The sequence below is a fragment of the Leiobunum rupestre genome, chromosome 9, assembly GCF_980474605.1.
Source record: "Leiobunum rupestre chromosome 9, qqLeiRupe1.1.hap1, whole genome shotgun sequence".
Lineage (NCBI taxonomy): Eukaryota > Metazoa > Arthropoda > Arachnida > Opiliones > Sclerosomatidae > Leiobunum > Leiobunum rupestre.
In genome coordinates, this window is record NC_143392.1 from 15777922 (window position 1) to 15795486 (window position 17565).

The 17565-nt window shown below is 34.5% G+C and overlaps 3 protein-coding genes across 5 annotated transcripts; 1 reads left to right on the forward strand and 2 right to left on the reverse strand.

Moving 5' to 3' along the window:
- Positions 1–569: 569 nt before the first annotated feature.
- LOC149926652 (retinoblastoma-like protein 1) lies at positions 570–6923 on the reverse strand. Its single transcript, XM_090159005.1, has 22 exons — positions 6906–6923; positions 6612–6730; positions 6314–6512; positions 5982–6118; positions 5715–5915; positions 5580–5644; positions 5378–5503; positions 5086–5308; positions 4841–5024; positions 4608–4774; positions 4463–4544; positions 4266–4403; positions 4125–4207; positions 3941–4061; positions 3200–3392; positions 2963–3133; positions 2522–2889; positions 2287–2464; positions 2060–2223; positions 1921–1977; positions 1679–1849; positions 570–1615 (listed from the first exon to the last, which is right to left on the reverse strand). Exons 3-22 carry the CDS (start codon positions 6452–6454, stop codon positions 1433–1435), a joined length of 3153 nt encoding a protein of 1050 aa, XP_090015131.1. The 5' UTR covers positions 6455–6512; positions 6612–6730; positions 6906–6923; the 3' UTR covers positions 570–1432.
- On the forward strand, positions 6909–8720 carry Rab2 (RAS oncogene family member Rab2). Of its 2 annotated transcripts, XM_090159008.1 has the most exons (8): positions 6909–7133; positions 7412–7483; positions 7564–7631; positions 7696–7871; positions 7935–8046; positions 8109–8177; positions 8244–8347; positions 8419–8720. In XM_090159008.1, the coding sequence occupies exons 1-7, from the start codon at positions 7088–7090 to the stop codon at positions 8337–8339; spliced, it is 639 nt and encodes a 212-aa protein (XP_090015134.1). In that variant the 5' UTR covers positions 6909–7087; the 3' UTR covers positions 8340–8347; positions 8419–8720. The 2 variants fall into 2 exon arrangements, with proteins under 2 accessions (XP_090015134.1, XP_090015133.1); XM_090159007.1 differs by having other exon boundaries at positions 6910–7133; positions 8244–8720.
- Positions 8721–9506: 786 nt separating this feature from the next.
- Positions 9507–12266, reverse strand: LOC149926654 (uncharacterized). 2 transcript variants are annotated; one of them, XR_016473962.1, is made up of 5 exons: positions 12198–12266; positions 11869–11929; positions 10129–11799; positions 9753–10064; positions 9509–9643 (listed from the first exon to the last, which is right to left on the reverse strand). XR_016473962.1 is itself a non-coding variant. In XM_090159006.1 (4 exons), exons 2-4 carry the CDS (start codon positions 11893–11895, stop codon positions 9843–9845), a joined length of 1920 nt encoding a protein of 639 aa, XP_090015132.1. In that variant the 5' UTR covers positions 11896–11929; positions 12198–12266; the 3' UTR covers positions 9507–9842. The 2 variants fall into 2 exon arrangements, 1 of the variants encoding a protein (XP_090015132.1); XM_090159006.1 differs by having other exon boundaries at positions 9507–10064.
- Positions 12267–17565: the final 5299 nt, after the last annotated feature.

Genomic DNA, 17565 nt, shown 5'->3' on the forward strand with positions numbered 1-17565 from the left:
TCTGGTCCATGCAAAAAGTAAAGTAACTTAAAAATAAAACATTTCGCAAAGAGTCCATTTGGTACCAAATGAAGTTGCTGTTATGTTATCATAATAATTGTGTGAATCATTAAATGATTACGAATGTGGTCACATTTTTAAAATCGTTAACCAAGGCCCAATAAAACCAATCTGAAAATCTATCATCGAGCGATATTAACTGACTGTTGCGAATTTCTAATAACGTAAAAAATTATATTTCACTAACTGAGCAGATTGATATCAAGATCAAGCACAAAGAAAAATGTTTCAAAAATTTTCCACGAATTCCTTAACGCACGAATGTAATACGGATTTGAAATTTTTCAGTAAACCCGGTACGCCACCTACGTCGAAATTTAGAGGTTACCGCCAAATTTAAAATTGGTTGACACGGGAAAATGTAATTTTATAAATTTGCATATCTCTAAACAAATCAATAAATTTTAGATGTTATTACTATTCTACTTTATCGATTTAATTTGCTTGAATATTCTTTTGTACCACTTACAAATTTTAAATGGAAGGTTTTAAAACCTTCCTATATAGGACATTAATTAGTGGAAAAGGTTTCTTTTAATTATATACAGACAAAATATACAGACGATGACATTGGTAAAGTTCAAGTAGCTGTTTAAAAATTATCTTTTAAAACGTGTAACAAAAATCCTTTAGTATTGAAAGGTTTGAGAAAATTTTCACCAAAAATAAGAGAAAATGATAAGGGTAAAAATTCAAGGTGCATGATTTTAAAAATAGCAAAGAATGTACAAAATATGAAATCTAGGCACTGGTGTTTCTATAAAGGCATTTTTACGCGATTTTTGAAAAAGAGAGGCAAAATTTGTTCTTCTATAATGTTTAAAGCTTAATGACAGATTTTTTTTAACTAAAAACCTTTTAATGTTGGACATTAAAATCAACCCAATTTAGTTAAATTTTGCTATGTACATTTTTATAAGTAGTAATTACACATTACGATTACCAACAAATCTTGCTTTCTTTTATCAATCATAATCCCAGAATTAGCTAAGCCGACACATTGCGTAGAAGAGAAAAACCTAGTACACTCAGATTAAAATAATTTTTACGAAGATAGATAATGGTTAGAATGATGTAGAAAGAGTCCAAAATATCCAGCACCTCTTTTAAATCACAAAAGTGGAATACAAAAAGCACTGGATACTGCAATAAATCTCTCACAAAAATGTAACACTTAAGGAGTGTTAATGCGTGTCTAATTTAAAATATGGCTCTTTACAAGTCATACCAAGATTAAAAAGAACTATTTGAAAAGTTTTCAAAAAATAAACACCAATGTATACTACCCAAAAAAAACTAAAAAACATTTCTACACAAAATCGTTTCTATTTGGAAAAAGTTGAATTTTTCCAAGCCTAGAGAATTAATAATCTCACTCTTGAATATTACCACCTTGTCGTTCTGTCATCACATTCTGAATTTTCCTTTGAGCCAAATCGTCACAGATCTTTTTGGTTGGATTTTCGTTTTCAGTTTCGTCCTGCAAATCCTCCAAAATTCTCTTTTTAAGCTTCTTTTCTCCCATTTTTACCATATTATTAATAGCTCGCAAATCCTGAATGAAAACCAAATTTAGGCCCAATGTTAACCACGAAGTAGAAAATAAATCCATATTTACCTTAGCAGGACTGCGACCTAAGCTATAAGACAAAGGCCTACTTGGGGACGGAGGAAAACTTGGATTCTTTAATGGTGAAATGTAAACAGAGTGTTTGTTAGAAACGCGCCTGAATGGGGACATTGGATTGGAATTCAATCTTGGAAGCGGTGACAGAGGAGGAGAATCACCCTATTTGTGGAGAATAAACATTTAATATTTTGTACAAAACTACATAAGTAAAATTAATATTTAGCTCTTACACTAACGGCAAGATGAGAAAACTTCTTGGCGAAGTTCTCAAGTACAGGTACAAAACGCTACGGCAGAAAAAATGGAAAAAAGATTTGAAAATTTGAAAAATATTTTGAAAAAAAAAAAAAAATGCAAAACAATGCTTACTTTATTGTAAAAGTTAACAATATCCGATCTAGTCTCTTCAAACTCAAAGTGAGTTCCAGTTCCAGATAATCTAGTCGGGGTTGGTGGTTGAGAATTTGGATGAGGAATTGGTAATGTGCTGGATGAGCGGATACTAAGGCACTCGGGTGGTTTTCCACTATCCCCTAAACATGTTTATAAATTAGTCAACAAAACTGAGACAGTTTACTTAATGCGATCAAACTTGCCTTCTTTTTCACCAGAAGCAGGCGACCCATTCCCACCATTTTTACTATTATCACTATTTCCAGAGTTTCTCCGTTTCTTGCCGTCTATTAAAACACTTCTGTATACGTGACTAGCAGCTTGAGGCTGCATACGATAACAACGTATAATTTCTTGAAAGTTTATATTATTTTTTCTAACCTAAAAAGCGAGTGTGGTAAGTAAATTTACAATAATCTGTAATATTTTTATCTTTACCTTGCACATAACATAAATGGAGCACATAATAATTTGATCAATGTGTCTATCACACATCAAATCCGTGAAACTCATTAGTACATGTTCGAAGCAGGTCCATATCTGTTTCCTAGTCATTTCTTCATCAATACTTAGGCGATCGAACAGTTCCTTCATCCTAACTCCAGCCATATGATAGAGTTTGCGAAAGAACAAGGCCAGTGAGCCGGTTCTTTTCTGTTTCGGAGTTCTGGTGCCATCGGTATTGGTACCAGATCCTTCAGTTGGAGTCCTTGGGGCTGGATTAGCCGGAGTCGAAGGAGGTGTAGTAGTATTAGCCATCACAACAGGTGGTATGGCGGCATAGGTAAGACCCGTCTCACCCGGCACTAAAAATTATAGTTAATTATCCAAGAATTTAAAAAATGCAAATTTTAATAAAAAAAACAATAAATTATTTACCCTGAAAAGCAATGACTCGCAGAGTTTGTTGGGGCACAGGCGTTTTCTGAGTTTCATTTTTCTCAGTTGATTTTGAGGGAGTTGTAGCTTGAGATTTTTCACCCCCGAAAAGACATTTACGGGCTGAAGATGAGCCAGATACAGGGCCAACTTTTTCACTGGAGGGAGAATCTAGAATGCACAAGTTGAATATTAGTTTGCCACCTAATGTTCAATAGAAATAGGGTTGAAACGCACTTCTTTTCAAATAGCTATGGCGAACTGATGATAGAGGAGACTGAAGAACTTGAAAAGCAGTTACTTGCGATTCAGATTGTACTGGTAAAGAAACGTCTTCGCACGATGGTATAGGTAGGCCTGAAGCTTTAATCGCATCCCATAAAGGTGATTCAGATTTCCAGGCAAAGGCTTCTAATATTTGTTCTTCAATCTGGATAAAAATGCAAAAAAATTAAAAATAAGTGTAAATAACACTCTTTAAGCTGGAAAAACTAGGGATGCACCAATATATCAACCTATTTTTCAGTATCGGCCAATATCGGCTGAAGTGAAGCTGATACATGTATTTGAAAAATGATTTCAGAAAAACATTTAAAAATAGGAAAATTCCGGATCAATTAACTAATGCAATATTTTATTTAATTGGCCAGACTCCAGAAGCTAGATCATTCCTTTATTTAGACAGTGGTTTACGAGTGTAAACAAATAAAAAACAACGATATTCAATTTGTGATAGAAAATATGTAACACGTAAAATGAAAAGAAACATTCGGATATGCTCTTGCAAACTTTTTTCATGAAAAATTAGAATAAAATGGTATGCCAGTGTACTGAACTGTCTTTTACAATGATTTTATCACCATATACACTACTATTATGATAGATAACTTTGTTAATATCAGCCGATACTACCGCCATATTGGTGCATCCCTGGGCAGGACTAAAGGAGGTGCAGAGAGAGTTGGCTAGAATACTTACGTGATTGAGATGTTTGACTACATCTCGATATAAACCACTTTCTCCCCTAATTAAAACTTCAATGACACGATAGAAATAATAAGGTTGCAAATCAAATATTTCAAGAATCCAAGGAAAAAGCCTGAAAATACAAATAGAAATTAAAAATGGAAAAATACACTTATGAAAGTGATAAAAAAAATACCTTTGTGAGTTATAAGAAAATATCACAATTTCCAAACAACACGCAAACAATGATCTATGGAATAGGTCATGCTCCAGAAGGCACTATAAATGATCCATATTTTAGGCATTATCGTATAATAAGAAAATTAAACATTCTTACAGATAAATTTCTATTCAGAGACAATTTTTTCTTTTCATCTAACAGAATATTTTCCAATGCTTTAAAGTATAACATTTGACCCAACTGTAACCTTTTCTTAGCAAAATCCAATTGACAATCTTGATGGTCTTCAGAAGGCTGGAAACATAACCAAATTTAGCTACTTTTACCTGAACCAATATAAAAACAAACTGTACCTCGGAGAAACGGCTGCAAAATGTTTCTCCCATATCATTTATACGGCTCATGATTGAATCCTGTGGATTATTTTTGCATTCACTGTTTAAGAACAATAATGCATTAAGACATTTTAAGACTGGGCACTTAAATGATATATTTTACTTGAAAATCTCCACAAGAATTTCGCTGGGATGAACTTTCCTATTCGCTAAAAGAGTTTGCAAACGTAGAACACTCTGCGTAGCCATAGAAACTGGAGTGGAAGTAAAAGGATCTTTATCCTTAAGGTATTTTCTCCCAGTTAAAGGAGTTGATGGCAAAAGTTTGGACTAGAGAGGAAACAAGTTCGGCATTAAGTTTAATCAAATTATATTTAGATAATATACGTCTCATACATCCTCCAAGTGTTTTTGAATGTGCGTTTTTAGTTCCATTTGATATGGAATATTGGTGCTTCCGTAAACACCGTGTTTAGCTGGTGTTCCAATCTCTTCTTGGGCAGTTTCACCCAAAAATATTCTTTCGTCAAAATCACCGCTGCTTAAGACGAAGGAGTCATACTCCTTGTTTATGGATTTACTACATGAATTGAACCAAATTAGTACTTAAAACATTCTCAAGTAATTTTTGTTAAAATTACCAATTAAATTCAAATGCTGTAACATCTATAAGGCCAGTAAGATTTTCAGGTCTCCCTTTTAAGATCTTTTTTTCTATCATTCTTTTGATTCGTGGCATCCACCAATGTTCCTTGATGCCCTTAGCTTCAACAACTAAACCTTGATGGTTTTCACACAGCCATTTAATAATACAAACTGTCTGCGAAGGAGTGAAGTCATCAGATTGAAAATCTTTGGGCAATCCTATTAAACCATCATAAGCACTTGAAATATGTCATTTAAAAAAAAATGGTTAAACCAAATTTAAATTACCCGCAAAACTTAGGTTCAAAATGTCTTTTCTTTCGGAAAAGACAGAATTACTGAACATGAGATCAACGCAACACAAGAGTAAATGATAGGAATTAACCAAATCGTCGCTAATTGCAGAGAAATGGCCTATATTATTCAAGAAAAAAACTTTGGGATATTTTCAAAGACTTTTGAGATAAATATTACACAACAAGTTAACAACCTTTGACATGAACAAATAAGGTCCAACAGAAAGATAATAATTCAGATGATGAGCAAGGCAATCTCCTAAATGAAAATGATCTTAAAAAACCCATGGATATGTCAAAGTAGATTAAAAAGCAAAAACACAATTCACCTTTGTTTTCTACCCCTAATTTGTTTGGCTGGATCTGTGGTTGGGTCTTTAAAAATGTCTAAGAATATTGGCTCGAATTTCTTATAAATAACTGTTGAGACATTGAAATTTCTCTCGAGTCTTTCAATTTTTTGTCTCATATCAGGAGAAAGATGATCCATATCCGCCCATTTCTTCATTTTGATAAAAAATTGTACTAAACTAAAATATTAAAAAACTTTGTAGTCAGTATTGGTTTATTACTAAAGCATTATGTAAATTAAATACCTTAGTTTGCATGATCGCAATAATCGAGTCAATGAAACGCAATTTCCAACTACATACTCTCCCCTTCCTACAGTAGGTACAGACGCTTTTCTACAAGCAACATATAACGAACAGGCTAACCAATGTAAAACATCACCCTAAAAATAACATTGAATAATAACTCAGTATATTATTAATATTTTTTAACATAACTGATGTCCACCCTATACCCCATCACTAAGTTTACAACCAATATGGTGATACATGAGGCTCTCATGAAGAGAAACAAATTATATAAATAGGATAAGCTTGTAAGATTTTAAGTTACACACAATATTTCCTGGTATAATTACCTCCAAGGTATAGTTAGAGTTTATTCTTTGGTAACTCTGCCATGCTTCATCTGTTGCTTTTCTATCCAAGTTCAAACTCGCACAGATTTCGTGATAACGTTTGAAATTTGAATCTTCATCGCCCTCTTCAGAACGACCCATAGTAAATTTTGTTTTGTTCTTTTATCCGACACTAATCTCTTTGAATTTTTATATTAAACTAAATATAAATGTTTATACGATTTTCTTCACAAAATTATCGAAACCATACATCACGCGTTCGTTCTTTTAATCAAAATATTATTTTTCCGAGGCTTACCGACGTACTCTTTACTTCTCCTCGAAATTGTCTGTGGCGGGAAAAATTTTTATGTGCTCCCAAAAACGGTTTAATCGCGCTTTTCGCTTACGCTAGAAAATAGTTCCTACAGAAAAACGCTAAAGGAAAAAAATAAATAAAATGTTTATATTATACTATAACAAAAATAGGTTTCTATATATAATTTGACATTATTTATCCGTTTTTATATCGAATTTAAATAGTAAATGGCCAAATATTGGATGAAAAAATGGTGTTAAAATAGGGCGATTGAGCGGAGGCGCGTGTGTTTACCATTTTCAAGTGTTCCAAAAGTGCTAAATAGGGTTGTGTAGCAACGTGTCAACGGTATAGAGGTTTTGGAACGAGTAGCAAAGTTTATCCAGCGCTCTTATATTTTTGAACGGAAAAGGAGAAATTCCGAATCGTTTCGGAACAGGTTTAGTAATAAAGTCAAAAATTTGTAGAAGAGCAAAATGTCATACGCATATCTTTTCAAGTACATTATCATCGGAGATACTGGTGAGAAATCATTAATTTACCCTTTTTTAACTAAAATGTTCATTACGTTCACATTTAAATGAAACTAAAAGTGTATTAACAACACATATAAAATACCATATTGAATAAACGAGTATCGCCCTATGTGAAAGATACCTAGGACTTGGTCAAACATTTATAGTAGATGTGCTTGACAACCACGATAATTTGATATTTGCAAATTAGTTATCGTTTACCCCTATAAAAACTTAACGGAGTTATCTCTGAGATGTTTAAAGCTTTTTTTTATATATTTTAAGGGGTTGGAAAATCATGTTTGTTGCTACAATTCACAGACAAAAGGTTTCAACCAGTTCACGATTTAACCATTGGTAGATATTTACCTACAAACAAACAGAAAGAAAAAACTTCTTGGCTCCCTTGATTAATTACTTAAATATTTAACTATTAGGTGTGGAATTTGGTGCTCGTATGATCACTATCGATGGTAAACAAATTAAGTTGCAGATATGGGATACCGTAAGCTCTCAATTCGTTAACTATTGTTTAGCAAATTATATAACCATAATGGAAATTTTCATAGGCTGGTCAAGAAGCATTCAGATCTATAACGAGATCTTACTATCGAGGAGCAGCTGGTGCTCTTTTGGTATATGACATAACAAGGCGAGATACTTTTAACCATTTAACTACTTGGCTGGAAGATGCTCGCCAACATTCAAACTCCAATATGGTTATCATGCTCATTGGAAATAAAAGGTTAAGCTTGGTGAAGGTTAAAATATATCCACTTTAAAATTAACGGATTTAATAATAAATTAGTGATCTGGAAGCAAGAAGGGAAGTTAAGAAGGAAGAAGGAGAAGCTTTTGCGAGCGAACATGGCTTAATTTTTATGGAAACTTCTGCTAAAACAGCAGCTAATGTGGAAGAAGTGAGACTTTAGAGACGACAATTACAATTTCTATCATTAGGTACAACTCCTTTCTATTTCAGGCATTTATAAACACAGCTAAAGAAATCTACGAAAAAATTCAAGAAGGCGTTTTTGATATAAACAATGAGGTACCACAAACTGCTAATTGTGGATGGAATCATTTGTGACTGACATATCTTCCAATTTCTTTCTAGGCAAATGGTATTAAAATAGGACCCCAACATTCTCCCACAAATCCCAGCTTGCCAGCTAGTGGTCAAGGATCTAATCAAGGTGGAGGATGCTGTTAAAAGCGAAAGTATTTCTTTTTGTCAATTTCCCTTTTAAAACAAAATTTGCTTCTGTTTATTTTGAATTATAATTTTTAAGGAAACATTTTTGTACTGGTATCTTTGTGTTGCAGTCTATTATATGTATGTATAATTTGCAATTTATCTAAATATTGCGAAAACATATACAGGCTCCCTTTTAATTTAACTTAAAGTATTGTATTATTATTATAATGATTTGAACCAGATTGTTATTGTATGTACAGCATAGGTTATGGATTGCGAACTTTGATATAAATATTATACACAAAAAAAAGTAGCGTACATTGAGATATTTTAAAAGGAAATCCCTAAACACTTAACAAATATTAATAGTTTTAGCTTAATTTTATATGTTTAATTCCAACCTCAAGGGGGTTGGTAACGTTCTAATAAAATTTATTGAACTCAATCATTTCATATCTTGGCATTTGCGTTTGAAAGAAAATTAGTTTTAATTTGGTTGATAATCATTAAAACATTTAAGATAAATATCCTCAATATTTTGCTGAAAACTGAGCTTTGAATTACCAAAACTGATTTTTAACTTAAAATTTGTACTGTAAAATCTATCACAAAATTTGCTTGAAAAAAAAGGGGCATTTTGGGGGATATTGGGAATTTTTTTGTGTGCATGTGAAAATTGTTATTCTCTGTAAACTTCTGCAGTGATATAACTAGTCAAAAACATTCCGTATCATTGTTTTTACAGATTTGTAAAAAAAATCCCCATTAATTTCCCGTATATTCCATAAAAATCTTCACTTTTCTGTAAAAAGTTGCCTTTTTGGTGTTTTTTCAAAAATGCCAATCAAAAGAGAAAAAAAGCCTTAAAATTTACGCTTCCTCAGTTAAGCACGCGGTTTTTTGTTAAAACTATTGGACAATTTACTCAACATATGAAAACAAATGGACTTTTCTTATTTTGGCTTTACCCAAATTTTAGTATATAAAAAAATCTTTTCATAGAAAAACTGCAGGAATGTAATACGTAAGTTGTCATCAGAATGACTGTACTTTTATTTCTTTGAGAGATCGATGTATACACTCAAAATACTGATTAAATTATTTGAGGAAAAGAGGATTCTCATTTTTTCTTTGTACATTGATATATACAAAATTTAATAACTGAAGTAAATTTACTTGATAATTAAACATAATATATTATTTATAGATGCTATATTACAAATAGTCGCTTTAAGTAAATTAACAAAAATCTTAATAAATAGGCATTTTTTTTAGATAAAGAAGAAGTGATATAAAATTCATTAATACTACACATTCTAATAGGTGGTATTCAGGAGAAGATGGCGGCCATCTCACTAATAATGGGGGGAAAGGAGGATGACACTAGCCTTCCACTACAGCGATGATGTTGTCACGGGAATACACCCTATTGAAACCTTTTGACTAGTTTCTCAAAATAGCTCGTAATTTATTGTGGCTTTTTTAAAATAATTACCTCTACTGTCAAATACCTAAAAGTTACTTGTAGAGGGTGTGAATTCTAGGCATATCTAACTCTAAGCATTCTATAAGTTCCACATTCATCATTCGGCAAAGAATTACATTAAGATGTCTTAAATTGGGACAATTAACTTTAATAGATTTTAGAGTATTGTTTGTTAAACTACGGCATCCTTGCAAATCCAAATAACGAATCCGAGAAAGATTACAAAGTGTTCTGGACACTCCGTCATCAGTCAACTAATTCATAAAAAGTATTTTCTAAGTATTATATCTAGAAAATTTTAAGTTGTAAAAGACTTACCTGATGGCATTGACTAAGAATAAGAGTCTCCAAACTAGGATTTTGCTCCCCCACTTTGATAAGCCCTTCATCAGTCAAGTTTTGGCACAAGCTCAAGTTCAGGTAACGTAATTCAACAAATTTAATTCCTAGCATCACTCCCCAGTCACCAATGTTGATACAACCGCAGATATCTAGCATTTTCAGGCACTTCAAATTATTGAGCTTCTTGTTGCTCTCTACTTCTTCATCAACAACGTCTTCGTGATTGATTTCTGGCTCGCTTACACAATTATCAAAAGAAACAACATCTCTAACTGTATTTCCAATAGTGAAAGTTCCATCCCTGTGTCTTAAATTTCTAACAGAAACCATAGGTATATTTAAAGAGCTGCGATTGTTCTTGGATGGAGATATAGCTTCAGATTGGAAACTTCCAGATAGACCTACATCAGTTATTTCTTTACACCAGGCTATTCTTAAAGTTTCCAATTTGTTAAGATTAGTGGCAATTGCGTGTAAACTAACATCTGTCAAGGCTAAACAGTAACTCAAATCCAAATAAACTATTCTTCTGGCAAATTTAGTTAGGCTTATTACAACTTCATCGTTGGCATTGCAGTAGCTCAGGACTAATTCTTTTAGTTTACATCTCAATGGGGTTCCTAATGCCATTTTAAAACCATTTGGTGAAACTTTCTCACAGGATGATAAATCTAGTGTTTCTAGTTTCGTTAGTTGAGAAATTGCTCCAATACTATGGTCAGTTAAGTTATGACATCTTCTGAGTTTCAAAACTCTCAATTCTAATAGAGTATTGCATATATGAAGCAAAGTTTGATCCAATAATTGCGAGCAAAGGCTCAAATCTAACACTCTAAGATTCGACTGATGATTGCAAAGGTATAATATACCGGGATGGGTTAGTTGTTCACAGGAAACCAAGTGCAGTTCTTCTAAATTATTGCAATGTAGCAATATAAGGTTTTTCAAGGAACCGCTATCAAATAAGGTTTTGCTTAGGTTGATACTTTTCATTTGCTCTTTTTTTTTCTCAAAGAATTTCATAATGTTTTGAAAGGTAAAAACAGCTCGGGAGGGTTCTTGCATATCACCACTTGGATAGAATCTTTTATATATGCCGGAATGGAAAGTGATTTGACAGCCTTCAATTGACAGCTTTACAAGATTAGGCATGATTCTAACAAGCTTGTTAAATAATCCATCACATAAGTAACGATTTAGAGCTAAACTCAATTCAGTAAGATGGGGTAGACATAATTTTTCAGATTCAAGATCCAAACATTTCTCCAGAAGTGTTCCGGATATAAAAAGTCCATTGCAGCCAATTATGTTGAGGACCCTCAGATGAGGACAATTCTTAAGAACCTCTACAAACAGTCTTTCAGCTATGTCGCAGCTATGAAATTTGAGAACTTGCAGGGAATCACCAACGCTACTCCAAAATTTTAGGTTGTCAGACTGCAAATCTGCGTCTTTAAATATCAAATGTTGAATAGGACGTTTGTTATCTTTGAGTATCTGCATGCCAACAGATGCGTCATCTTGAAGCACATAAGAAAAATCTTTGCATATGTATGAATGGGCTGAGACTGAGTTCCAGTGTTTGCAAACCTCAAAAGCACAGAGTTTGTCAGAAACATTTAAATATGAGAATATTTTGACCAAAATCTGAAGGAAAAAAAAATTAATATAACATTTTAAAAATCCAAAAAAATTGCAAAACTTTCGGATTATCACCTCGGTTGGTAATAAATGATAAGCCATATTAAATTATTAATTTTATGGATAAAAATAGACGCTAAAAGAAATTATTCACTCCAAAATAAAAACCGTCAGAAGGAAGGGTTTTTAAATTAAAAACGCGTGAATCTCGATGATATCGCCCATTTTTTCGTCGCACGTGTAATTATTTATTCTGATAATAAAATAGAATCACGTGGGCTTAGCAATATTTATCCGCATTTGTCTTAGCCAATAAGATTATCCCTTCCGAGCAAGCACGCGCCAATTTACACAATATAACCGTTGAATTTTTTCAAATCAATTTCTTTTAAGATCTATTAAACAAAGGGCTTTGTTGTAAAATTTGGTTTCAGTTTCAATGGTAAACGCTCACACCAACCGGTCTCGTGAGCACAAACTCGCCCAAAATAACCTCGGTAATCTGCGCAAGTGTGCACTAGTTACGGGCTATTTCGACTTCACCCTAAAGCGTAGTAGAGCGTGATCGAAGTTGGTTGTTTCTAGAACTTTTTTTCGTCGTCTGCTTGTAGCTAGTCGCTTCTCCTTCATTCTGCCCTCCTCACTTTACCACTTTACTACTTTTTTTTAATTTTTTTAATGTTTGTTTTTGTTTTATAATGATTGTGCTCCCACATTTTCCTGTCGGTGATGCCGCTCCGTTTCGAAGGGGTGTACGTTTGTACAAAGATAATTTAAACTCGTACCCTAGATTCGAATACTGAGAGCTTTCCCATTGACGGTTTTGTCACGAAGTGTTTACCCTTTTCCGGCACGTGACCTCAGAAAAATCGGGCTCCATTGGTTGCGGCACGGCAAACTTCGATCACGCGCTGCCTATATAGCGCGGCAGCGCGTGATCGAAGTTGGCTGTGGTTGCGGTAAGGCGCAAACCATGGAGCGAATTTTTTCTGAGTTCCGGCGGGAAGTGGGTAAACGCTATCGGCAACGCGCGGGAGAGTGATTTCGAATCTAGGGTACGAGTTTAAATTATCTTTGGTTTGTACCATAGATATAGGGAACATATATAAAGGTCTAGATAAAATATTTCAAAGGGAGTGAATACGGAGGTGACAGCTAGCAGAAACGCGTAATTTCTGCAGGCTATCCTTATAAGGCGCTATCTATCGGTACGAAAGCTCGTGCTATCGTCGCGAGAGCCATTGTCTCCTGCTTAAAAATAATACTAAAGGTCATCAACAGATGGTGTCTAAAGACTACGGCCTGCGGAAAGGTCAAGCACTTAGTAGGTGGTTTTTTTTTCGCCTGTTCTGTGTTCTTTGAGCAGGTTCAAAAGTGTAGCCCTATGACGTCATTTTACTCCAATTCTATCTTGACGAAAAAAAAACAAGTTGGAGTAAGAAGGGAGTAGTTAGAGGTTAAAGGTTATATATTTGTTTTGTTTTTAAGATGGCGACCGGTGGTGAGATCATCAATATAGGACTCATTTTTCTTATTTATTTAATAATAATAATAATCAGCTAGGCTAATACCCAAGACACCACCAGCTTAGGTCTAAGTCATCAAGCAACTTTCAAAGTCATTAAATAGCATTTAACAATTGGATATTCGTTATTAAAAGCTTGTCACATGTGAAGATGTTCAAAACCCGTTATGTTTTCGTGAAACGAAATTTAAGCAGAAGAATTTTCTATAGAAGCTAGATTACTCCTCTACACCTCCTTTCGAGGAGGAGTAAAAAGTGTAACGTTTGAGCTCTGGAACAAGCGAACAAAATTCGGGACAGGGTAAATCTTACCCCGAGAACAGGCGAATAAACCGTTTTAGGGTAAAAAGTTTACACTTTTTGTCCTGGGACAGGCGAAAAAAACCACCTAGTACTAAAATGCTAAGAAAGCTCGCGCTCTTGGTCACGTGCCTTCCTCGGTGTCTGCTAGGTGTCTGCTAGGTGTCAACCAAGGGGAGCGCATTCGCGAATTTGCCCGGCGTTCCTTTTGAGAAAACTCGCTAGCTCTCTTTCTACCGCGCGAGTGACGTAGCTGGTTGACGGTTTTCCCGTAGACACGGAGAGTAGGGTGTCTTATAAGTACCGTGTAGTTTGTCTGTCATGGGTAAAAAAATCTTGGCAAAAATGTGGTGAAATTGCATAATCTTGGGAGAATGTGAAAGAATATAAATACGTTGAAATAATTTTTGAGATTTTCAATAATTAAGGTCGGACGTGGTCAGAAGAAAGAACTATATTTTTTAATAAAACTTTTATTAAAATAAAAAAATTGGAACATTTTAATATTGAAAAGGCACATTTTGAAATTTATTAAAAAATTAACATTTTGTTCCGTTTAAATCTGTCAACTGAACAAAAAGGCAGCTTATTTTTAAAACTAACTACTTAATTTTTTTAGTTTTCTTATCTTTTTTCCTGTCTTGGGCCTCAGTTTTTGAATTTCAATATTTAATTCTAGTTCTTATTTTTAAATAACAAAAAACAATATATCTTGGATATTTTGAAAATAATGGCATAAGTTCATTAGTTAGGTTATAGATAAAAATTTAAATCTTAATTTCCTTTCCAACTTTACCTTAAAACTATCACTTTTACACTTTTACAATTTAACTATTAATTTATAATAATATTAGGCCTAGGCCCTATGCTAAGGCTTATGGAATCGATCTTATTAAATAAGCTTATAAAAGTTCTGGGTTTAATGTCAGCTAATACTGAAATAATTTAGAGAATATAATACTTACTTAAAATTGAAGCGAAATCGACCGCACGTATTTATTTTCTATACCTCATTTTTTTCTGGTTTCTTTTATTAGGAATTCGACTGATTTCTCTAGTCTCTCTCTCTTCGCGCTCTACTACCCTCCCCGCGGCTTGTTTCTGGTTTCCTGTCAACCAGTGACGTCACTGAAGGGGGGCCGGTAGTTGCCAAGCCCCCCAACATACCCGCTGAAGCGCTTCTCTACAGACCCCGTCGAAAGAGCTAACCTTATTATACGCAGTATTTTACCAACCTTGGGTGTCAACAGAGATCCTGGCAGTTATAGAGATGCGAAACTCCATCGAAAACCTGACAAAAAAATGCAAGCATCAGCGCCGCCCTTCGGCCGGAAGGAAGCGACCGTTTCAAGCCGAGAGACGCAAAAATTGTAAACAACGCTAACAATCCTAGGATCTCTGCGATTACTCCCCACGTACAGGCGTCGCTGCGATGGGCAAAAATTTGAAAAAAACTGGTTTGCTTAGGGTATAGGGAGTTTCGCATCTCTATAACTGCCAGGATCTCTGGTGTCAATTCCGTATTTTATGTTGGGCTTAGACGCTCCGAGATTTATCTAGACCTTTGGTTTGTACAATCACGGCCAACTTTGATTTCTCGCGCATCTCTCGCGCTACAGCGGCCATCTCATTCGTTGACGTTTCTGTGTTAACCTATGAGCAAAAGATGTGTATGACGTCAGCGCCCCTAGCGGATTATTATTTTTAGTATAGTTTTTACATTGGGGACAATATAACCACCGAGCGTGGCGCTGAACTCCTATATGGCACGCCAAACCGGACAAAATTCTTACTTCACACTATTGTATACTTTTCTACTATATCTCATACTTTTGTCTCACAACCTAGCATACTTTACGCAAACGAGCATACTTTGTACTCGCGAACTATCATACTTGACACTCGCAAACGTTTATACTTCGTACGCGCGAACTATCATACTTGACACTCGCAAACGTTTATACTTCGTACGCGCGAACTATCATACTTGACACTCGCAAACGTTTATACTTCGTACGCGCGAACTATCATACTTGACACTCGCAAACGTTTATACTTCGTACGCGCGAACTATCATACTTGACACTCGCAAACGTTTATACTTCGTACGCGCGAACTATCATACTTGACACTCGCAAACGTTTATACTTCGTACGCGCGAACTATCATACTTGACACTCGCAAACGTTTATACTTCGTACGCGCGAACTATCATACTTGCGACGCTCAAACTTGTATACTTCGTACGCGCGAACTATCATACTTGCGACGCTCAAACTTGTATACTTCCAATATTTCTAGTGTTATATCTTACGTTAGATGGAAGGATGGTATTACGTGTTTTAATCATGATTAAGTGATTAAATCGTAATAAAAATATTAGATCATGATTAAGCCGATTAAATCAATATTAAATCAATATTAAAATATTTTCTTGATTAAATTAGGATTAAAAAATTTCAATCGTGATTAAATCGGATCAAAAATTTAATCACGATTAACACGATTTAATACATTTAATCGAATTTAATCCGATTAATTATGCGCTCAAAAGAGGAGTGAACTGCCCCTCGGGATTAAAGCTATTTCATAACATTATCTATCATGTTATTTACCACTTTCCAAATTTAATATATATCATCTGACAAATAGGCTTTCATTTGGCGGTATTTGGTTGAATTATTTGGTCCATAGGAAAACATTTATCGAAAACGTCGCCTTTTTTAAAATTTTTATTGATTTGGTTGGGGTTTTAAAATGTTTAAATAATTAATATTTAAACTAATTAGAAAAATTATAATACGGTTAAATTCACTAAAAATAAAAAAATTTCTGTAAGATAATAAAAAAAAAAGTGGGTAACGGTCAGATAATGCCGACCTCTAGGTGGGACGAATTAGTTTTTTACCTAAATTTTGCTATGTGAAAGTATTAAAAATAAAGCAAGGACAGTAGATACAGGGACGAGAAAGTATATTGGCGGCCTCCGTTGGAATATATCACCTAAAATGAACTAAACGCATGGAGAGTTAGTTGTAAACAAACAAAATGGCGGTCACCTAATTTTAGCGGTTCTTGACGATGTTTAAGTGTTCAAAACAAATGGGCATTTTTTTTTACGCTCGTAGTTTTATTTTTAATTTAACATCAAAATGGTAAAAACTAACTACAATAATACTGCCCATGGTAAACCACGCGGTTTGTTTACATCTAACTCCCCCTGAATATGAAGACGTTTAAAATCGAATTTTTTTTCCTGCTTTCTCGTCCCTCCGATTCGGAGCGCTATTTCTATTATTTTGGTTCATTTACTTCTGATATTGAAGCCGCAGAAATTTGAAATCCGGCCGTAAAGTGGTTAGATTCAAATAACGCGCCAACGACTGGAGGGGAAAGGCAGCGAAAACGCTTCGCTTGCGCAGAAGCGTGCGCGTACGAAGTATACAAGTCTGAGCGTCGCAAGTATGATAGTTCGCGCGTACGAAGTATAGACGTTTGCGAGTGTCAAGTATGATAGTTCGTGCGTTAGAAGTATAAACGTTTGCGAGTGTCAAGTATGATAGTTCGCGCGTTAGAAGTATAAACGTTTGCGAGTGTCAAGTATGATAGTTCGCGCGTTAGAAGTATAAACGTTTGCGAGTGTCAAGTATGATAGTTCGCGTGTTAGAAGTATGCTCGTTCGCGTAAAGTATGCTAGGTTGTGAGACAAAAGTATGAGATATAGTAGAAAAGTATACAATAGTGTGAAGTAAGAATTTTGTCCGGTTTGGCGTGCCTTACTCCTACACATTATAGTACAGTTTATAGGGGGAAAATCCTTGCTCGCGGAATTTCGACGAATGTGTTGGCCGTAGTAGCGCGAACAGCGCGTGATCAAAGTTGGCCGTGGTACAATCGAAAAATAAACCTTTAACCTTTAACCCTTTTTTCGTCGTCTGCTAAATTTA

Excerpts from the sequence above, each read along its gene's own strand:
- LOC149926652 (XM_090159005.1), bottom strand. The coding sequence starts at position 6,454 with ATGGGTCGTTCTGAAGAGGGCGATGAAGATTCAAATTTCAAACGTTAT. Across the intron at positions 4,062-4,124 it reads TTTTCTTATAACTCACAAAG|GCTTTTTCCTTGGATTCTTG; the intron begins GTATTTTTTTTA and ends TTGTATTTTCAG. Across the intron at positions 2,224-2,286 it reads TGCTTCTGGTGAAAAAGAAG|GGGATAGTGGAAAACCACCC; the intron begins GCAAGTTTGATC and ends AAACATGTTTAG.
- Rab2 (XM_090159008.1), top strand. The coding sequence starts at position 7,088 with ATGTCATACGCATATCTTTTCAAGTACATTATCATCGGAGATACTG. Across the intron at positions 7,872-7,934 it reads ATGCTCATTGGAAATAAAAG|TGATCTGGAAGCAAGAAGGG; the intron begins GTTAAGCTTGGT and ends ATAATAAATTAG. Across the intron at positions 8,178-8,243 it reads TTTTTGATATAAACAATGAG|GCAAATGGTATTAAAATAGG; the intron begins GTACCACAAACT and ends ATTTCTTTCTAG.
- LOC149926654 (XM_090159006.1), bottom strand. The coding sequence starts at position 11,895 with ATGGCTTATCATTTATTACCAACCGAG. Across the intron at positions 11,800-11,868 it reads ATCATTTATTACCAACCGAG|ATTTTGGTCAAAATATTCTC; the intron begins GTGATAATCCGA and ends TTTTTCCTTCAG. Across the intron at positions 10,065-10,128 it reads TTCTTAGTCAATGCCATCAG|TTGACTGATGACGGAGTGTC; the intron begins GTAAGTCTTTTA and ends TTTATGAATTAG.